The 7,173-nt window shown below is 59.3% G+C and overlaps 2 protein-coding genes across 2 annotated transcripts; both read right to left on the minus strand.

Moving 5' to 3' along the window:
* Positions 1-873: 873 nt before the first annotated feature.
* LOC107052775 (proline-rich protein 36-like) lies at positions 874-2,157 on the minus strand. The gene is made up of 2 exons (XM_015282975.4): positions 2,112-2,157; positions 874-1,947 (listed from the first exon to the last, which is right to left on the minus strand). Exon 2 carries the CDS (start codon positions 1,862-1,864, stop codon positions 884-886), a length of 981 nt encoding a protein of 326 aa, XP_015138461.3. The 5' UTR covers positions 1,865-1,947; positions 2,112-2,157; the 3' UTR covers positions 874-883.
* Positions 2,158-5,012: 2,855 nt separating this feature from the next.
* LOC121109857 lies at positions 5,013-6,277 on the minus strand. Its single transcript, XM_040696012.2, has 2 exons — positions 6,232-6,277; positions 5,013-6,067 (listed from the first exon to the last, which is right to left on the minus strand). Exon 2 carries the CDS (start codon positions 5,982-5,984, stop codon positions 5,013-5,015), a length of 972 nt encoding a protein of 323 aa, XP_040551946.1. The 5' UTR covers positions 5,985-6,067; positions 6,232-6,277.
* Positions 6,278-7,173: the final 896 nt, after the last annotated feature.

The following is a 7,173-nucleotide window of genomic DNA, read 5'->3' on the forward strand; positions in this document are numbered from 1 at the left end:
ATGGATGGTACTGCACAGTTTGTCCATGAGTGTGTCTTGTGGTTGTATGCCTTTGGTTACCGGTATTCCACACCGTAACATCATGTAGAGCACTGGGAGTTAGAGAGTGAATGCTGCAGTTCCGTGGATTGTCGACAGTTCCGTTTACCTGTCTCAGAAGAGAAGAGATGTACGACAGCTCCCAGAAGCCTTCACTGTTCCGTTTCCATTTTCCGGTCAGTGGGAAAGATAAAACTGTCTGGGAGTCACGAGAGTAGTTCTCTGTGCTCCCTGGTGTGTCAGAGTAAGAACCTCGGTCTTCAGAAACTCTCTCGTTTATTGGATGGATTAGCTTCAATCCCAACTAACTTGTATTTTTGCTATTCTAATTAGTAAACCAAGTCTGTTTTTCTGCTCAGATTGTCGCCACAGTTTTTTCCCTTCTCGTTCCCTGTGGCTCCCTTCCCCAGTTTCCCCTCCTTTTAGGGCCAGTGGGCCCGTGGGCCTGCTCTGTCCCCCTCTCACAGGCACAGATCTAGAGATAAGACTGTGGCAGCGTGAAACACGCGCTGCAGTCAAGCAAGCCGCGTGACCTGGGAACCACCGAGAGTTCTGCCTGAAGGTGTGGGTAGGCTTTTATTGAAAATACCTCTGCCTGCCGGTATTTGGGCTGCCGTCAGCTGCCGCTCAGGGGATCCCGCTCACACTGGCTCTGCAGCTCACACCCCGCACAGGGCCCAGGAGAAGGCTTTAATGGTGGCCCACCCACACCGGGGGCTGAGAGCGCTGGCTCTCGTGTGGCACAGCGTGCGTAGGGCGTGTGCGTGAAGGGCGAACCGGCTCAAAAGACAGACGCTAGGAACAACACGTGCTTCTGCGTTTTGATCTTTTATTGGAAGCCCCGCTAGAGGCGCCGGGGTGGCCGCCTCTTGCAGGGCGGGGGAGTGCGCTGGGCACTGCCGGCCCTCCTCTTGGTGGGGCGGGGGGGCCCCGCAGCCGAGCGCTTCCTTCCCCGGCTGCGAGCGGAGGAGCCGCGGCTGCGACGCTGGTCAGCGGGACCGACTGCGTCGGGACCCGGCTCTCCAGGACCCCCTCCGAGGGCCCCGCTGGACGTGCCGGGGAGCTCCTCCACGTCGGGACCCGCGGAGCTGCCGGATGGTGTGGCGCTGGGGGCGACGGTCCCCTGCGGGGAGGCGGCGGGACCGGACGGGGCCGCGGGGCCGCCCTCCTGCTCCTGGGAGCCGCTGGCGTCTTCGAGGCCCAGCAGCCTCCGGGCCTCCTGGCTGCACCGGCTCTCGATGGTGGCAACGAGAGCGTCGATGATCGGCACGGTGATGGGCCCCAGGGCGTGCTCTGCGCACTGCGCTAGGACGGCCCTGTCCGGCCCCACCTGGCACAGGAACGCCAGGACCATGCTCTTCAGCCAGCTGATTTTCCACCAGCGTAGCTCCCCGTTGCGGCGTAGCTCCTGCTCCAGCCAGGGCAGCACCGGGTCAAGGATGTCACGCCTCTCCCGGAAAAGCGCTGCCCAGACCTCTGGCAGGAGGCCGCCCACTCTCTCCTGCTCTGCGGCCATCGGCTCAGGGGACGGCGGCGCAGAGGGTGGAGCAGATGCCGCAGTGCCGCTGGGGCCGGTGGTGGGGCCGAAGCCGACGGGCACGGGCACCGCGGGCGGGGAGACGATGCACTCCACGTACTCGTTGTCTCCCCGCACAGAGACCCGGATGGTCTCCATGGCCGTTCTGCATAGCGGGCAGCTGTCTCTCAGCCTTGCCCAGCGCTGGATGCAGCCGAGGCAGAACACGTGCTTGCAAGGAATCGCGTACGCGATGTCCCCTCGCGCCTCGCGGCAGATGGAGCATATCCACGCCTCTTCTGCGGCCATGGTCTTCTCACTGCAGCGGGCTGGGAGAACCGAGGATGACAAGTTGCTCTCCTTCACCGGAGCTGCAGCGGTGGTGTTGCGCTCTGCAAGAGGAAGAGGAGTCACAGTCACTCGCTGTCCCAGGGTGTGAAAGCCCTCGGCGGCCCCTCAGCAGGACCGTGCCTGGGCCGCCTCGTGCTCCCCGCTGGCACGGGGCCAGGCTCCCCACGGCTGCCCTGGGGGACCCACGTGTCCCTGCACCACTCACCTCCGCTGCTGCGGGTGCGCTCCGTAGGGCCCCGGCTGCCTGCTCTAGGCAGGGCCAGGGAAACTGAAGCGATACTGTGGGGTCAGGCACTGAGATGCTGCAAGCAGCCCCAGGCACGACCCAGCACAGCACAGCACAAACCAAATCCTCGCTCGACCAACAAGCCTCGCAGAGCTGCTCAGCAGGGTCCAGGAACGAGCCAGACTGAGCCAGGCTCCGCCAGCACCCCACTATGAGCAGCGAGGGCGGAGCAGTCACAATCCGTCATGCGGTGATGTCACAGCCCGTTGCTCAGGGACGTCACCATGGGCTGTCCGCCCCCACAGCCCCCACCCGTGTTTCACGTTACCTTCTTTTCCTTTTCCTACTTTGCCCTTTGTGCCTTCCCCTTCATTCCCGCCCACCTTTTCTGCTCTACGTTTGACATGAATGCACCGGCCCTTCTTTTCCTCTCATTAAAACAACTCTAATTTATGTATTAAAAACAACTCTCGGTGTTTCTGTATGTCCTCTGTTTCTTCACCAGTAAGCTGAAGATTTTTCACTTGTGTGTTACGTAGAAGTTGGGTTTGGCGTTCTCGCCTTCTTGCTTCAGGAATGCCCTGCCAATCTTTCCCTCGTTCCTCTTCTGTCAGCATTATGGCGGAGCTGCTTGGGGATATCTTTCTTTCCGAGTGTTGCGTCCCACCTGTGGGGAGAGGGGTGTGAGTAACATTCGTGAATTCCTTTGGGATGGCTTAAGGTGAAATAACACTCACGGGCCGTCCATCACCATCGACCTTGATGGGGAATGTCTATAGAACAGCGATCCTGTAGGCGTTGGCCCTCTCACAAGTATCTACCCATATCGACCTAAGGTGTGCATTTTTACGGGAAATCAAAGTAAGCCTTGAGTTACTAAAGAACTTCTGGGAAACCTTGTCCTAGCAACTTTAGGAGGGGAGAGTGAAAGGGGGATTTGAGGGCGGAGAGAGCTCACCTGTCCTGGATCCTGTGTCTGACCTGCCAATGGGGGTGTCAGGTTGGAGAGAAAGGGTTTAATCCCCCTAGACTTGGACAGGTCCTTATCTATAGGCCCCAGTGCCTGGACTTCTGGAGCCTTCTCTTGTCCCAGTTCCAGGACCGGCTGAGACACCTATCAAATGGAGAGAAGTGACACCAGGCGCTCTCCCGTGGCTTAAGAGTCTCTCGGGGTATTGTCAGGGCTCGCAGTACAGTCACTGGGGCTCATCCCTCACACCGAGGTGACCGATTTTCCCTGGCAGTCCCCAAGGGCACAAAGCTGCCCTCATCATAAAAAAAGAAGATGAAGCCCGGGGCCACCTGAGGAGCCTGGGACACATCCCTGGGACCCAACGAGATTCATTCCACAGTTCTCAAGGAACTGGGAGATGGAGTTGATAAGCCACTCCCTATCAGACTTGAAAAGTAATGGCAGACAAGATGTCCCCACTGACAAGAAAAGAGAACGCTGCACCCATGTTTAAAAAGCTTATGAAGAAGGACAGTGACCGGTACCCCCTACTCCTGGCCCCTGGCACTGTGGTTGGCATCACCAGCAAGAAGGCAGATGTCCACAATGTGTAAGCAGCTGATGTGCACCTCTGTCTCGTTCTTCCTCCCCAACTCTGGCACAAGGGCGTGCGGATATCCACGGTCAGGGCGATAAAGGGCATCCCCGCTACCAAGACCCGAGTCTCACTTGCGACTGTATCGCGTGCTGATTGGTAAGAGTTTGACCCGATCTGCAGAGGGTCTGCCCAGGGGACTGAGAGCCTGCGTAACCCAGAATGCCAGAAATCCGGTGCGGCTGTAGGCTGTGCCGAGTACTAGAAATTTGCAGCTGACGTACAAAAGTGGTGTGCCCCCCAAATACGTCAAATCAACTGTCGGGCAAATCGGGCTCCTAGGACTGAGGTTTCTCAGGCGGGTGAACTATCTCTAGCTTGGCGGGTACGATACCTCTAGGAAGAGGTACAAAGTAGAGCGAGACTCAGGACTGAGAAGTGGGCTTGAACATGGATGGTACTGCACAGTTTGTCCATGAGTGTGTCTTGTGGTTGTATGCCTTTGGTTACCGGCATTCCACACCGTAACATCATGTAGAGCATTGGGAGTTAGAGAGTGAATGCTGCAGTTCCGTGGATTGTCGACAGTTCCGTTTACCTGTCTCAGAAGAGAAGAGATGTACGACAGCTCCCAGAAGCCTTCACTGTTCCGTTTCCATTTTCCGGTCAGTGGGAAAGATAAAACTGTCTGGGAGTCACGAGAGTAGTTCTCTGTGCTCCCTGGTGTGTCAGAGTAAGAACCTCGGTCTTCAGAAACTCTCTCGTTTATTGGATGGATTAGCTTCAATCCCAACTAACTTGTATTTTTGCTATTCTAATTAGTAAACCAAGTCTGTTTTTCTGCTCAGATTGTCGCCACAGTTTTTTCCCTTCTCGTTCCCTGTGGCTCCCTTCCCCAGTTTCCCCTCCTTTTAGGGCCAGTGGGCCCGTGGGCCTGCTCTGTCCCCCTCTCACAGGCACAGATCTAGAGATAAGACTGTGGCAGCGTGAAACACGCGCTGCAGTCAAGCAAGCCGCGTGACCTGGGAACCACCGAGAGTTCTGCCTGAAGGTGTGGGTAGGCTTTTATTGAAAATACCTCTGCCTGCCGGTATTTGGGCTGCCGTCAGCTGCCGCTCAGGGGATCCCGCTCACACTGGCTCTGCAGCTCACACCCCGCACAGGGCCCAGGAGAAGGCTTTAATGGTGGCCCACCCACACCGGGGGCTGAGAGCGCTGGCTCTCGTGTGGCACAGCGTGCGTAGGGCGTGTGCGTGAAGGGCGAACCGGCTCAAAAGACAGACGCTAGGAACAACACGTGCTTCTGCGTTTTGATCTTTTATTGGAAGCCCCGCTAGAGGCGCCGGGGTGGCCGCCTCTTGCAGGGCGGGGGAGTGCGCTGGGCACTGCCGGCCCTCCTCTTGGTGGGGCGGGGGGGCCCCGCAGCCGAGCGCTTCCTTCCCCGGCTGCGAGCGGAGGAGCCGCGGCTGCGACGCTGGTCAGCGGGACCGACTGCGTCGGGACCCGGCTCTCCAGGACCCCCTCCGAGGGCCCCGCTGGACGTGCCGGGGAGCTCCTCCACGTCGGGACCCGCGGAGCTGCCGGATGGTGTGGCGCTGGGGGCGACGGTCCCCTGCGGGGAGGCGGCGGGACCGGACGGGGCCGCGGGGCCGCCCTCCTGCTCCTGGGAGCCGCTGGCGTCTTCGAGGCCCAGCAGCCTCCGGGCCTCCTGGCTGCACCGGCTCTCGATGGTGGCAACGAGAGCGTCGATGATCGGCACGGTGATGGGCCCCAGGGCGTGCTCTGCGCACTGCGCTAGGACGGCCCCGTCCTGGCACAGGAACGCCAGGACCATGCTCTTCAGCCAGCTGATTTTCCACCAGCGTAGCTCCCCGTTGCGGCGTAGCTCCTGCTCCAGCCAGGGCAGCACCGGGTCAAGGATGTCACGCCTCTCCCGGAAAAGCGCTGCCCAGACCTCTGGCAGGAGGCCGCCCACTCTCTCCTGCTCTGCGGCCATCGGCTCAGGGGACGGCGGCGCAGAGGGTGGAGCAGATGCCGCAGTGCCGCTGGGGCCGGTGGTGGGGCCGAAGCCGACGGGCACGGGCACCGCGGGCGGGGAGACGATGCACTCCACGTACTCGTTGTCTCCCCGCACAGAGACCCGGATGGTCTCCATGGCCGTTCTGCATAGCGGGCAGCTGTCTCTCAGCCTTGCCCAGCGCTGGATGCAGCCGAGGCAGAACACGTGCTTGCAAGGAATCGCGTACGCGATGTCCCCTCGCGCCTCGCGGCAGATGGAGCATATCCACGCCTCTTCTGCGGCCATGGTCTTCTCACTGCAGCGGGCTGGGAGAACCGAGGATGACAAGTTGCTCTCCTTCACCGGAGCTGCAGCGGTGGTGTTGCGCTCTGCAAGAGGAAGAGGAGTCACAGTCACTCGCTGTCCCAGGGTGTGAAAGCCCTCGGCGGCCCCTCAGCAGGACCGTGCCTGGGCCGCCTCGTGCTCCCCGCTGGCACGGGGCCAGGCTCCCCACGGCTGCCCTGGGGGACCCACGTGTCCCTGCACCACTCACCTCCGCTGCTGCGGGTGCGCTCCGTAGGGCCCCGGCTGCCTGCTCTAGGCAGGGCCAGGGAAACTGAAGCGATACTGTGGGGTCAGGCACTGAGATGCTGCAAGCAGCCCCAGGCACGACCCAGCACAGCACAGCACAAACCAAATCCTCGCTCGACCAACAAGCCTCGCAGAGCTGCTCAGCAGGGTCCAGGAACGAGCCAGACTGAGCCAGGCTCCGCCAGCACCCCACTATGAGCAGCGAGGGCGGAGCAGTCACAATCCGTCATGCGGTGATGTCACAGCCCGTTGCTCAGGGACGTCACCATGGGCTGTCCGCCCCCACAGCCCCCACCCGTGTTTCACGTTACCTTCTTTTCCTTTTCCTACTTTGCCCTTTGTGCCTTCCCCTTCATTCCCGCCCACCTTTTCTGCTCTACGTTTGACATGAATGCACCGGCCCTTCTTTTCCTCTCATTAAAACAACTCTAATTTATGTATTAAAAACAACTCTCGGTGTTTCTGTATGTCCTCTGTTTCTTCACCAGTAAGCTGAAGATTTTTCACTTGTGTGTTACGTAGAAGTTGGGTTTGGCGTTCTCGCCTTCTTGCTTCAGGAATGCCCTGCCAATCTTTCCCTCGTTCCTCTTCTGTCAGCATTATGGCGGAGCTGCTTGGGGATATCTTTCTTTCCGAGTGTTGCGTCCCACCTGTGGGGAGAGGGGTGTGAGTAACATTCGTGAATTCCTTTGGGATGGCTTAAGGTGAAATAACACTCACGGGCCGTCCATCACCATCGACCTTGATGGGGAATGTCTATAGAACAGCGATCCTGTAGGCGTTGGCCCTCTCACAAGTATCTACCCATATCGACCTAAGGTGTGCATTTTTACGGGAAATCAAAGTAAGCCTTGAGTTACTAAAGAACTTCTGGGAAACCTTGTCCTAGCAACTTTAGGAGGGG

Source organism: Gallus gallus, chromosome 2 (genome assembly GCF_016699485.2).
Source record: "Gallus gallus isolate bGalGal1 chromosome 2, bGalGal1.mat.broiler.GRCg7b, whole genome shotgun sequence".
NCBI classification, from domain to species: Eukaryota; Metazoa; Chordata; class Aves; order Galliformes; family Phasianidae; genus Gallus; species Gallus gallus.

What these genes read in the sequence shown, in the direction of transcription:
- LOC107052775 (XM_015282975.4), bottom strand. Translation starts at nt 1,864, where the DNA reads ATGGCCGCAGAAGAGGCGTGGATATGCTCCATCTGCCGCGAGGCGCGA.
- LOC121109857 (XM_040696012.2), bottom strand. Translation starts at nt 5,984, where the DNA reads ATGGCCGCAGAAGAGGCGTGGATATGCTCCATCTGCCGCGAGGCGCGA.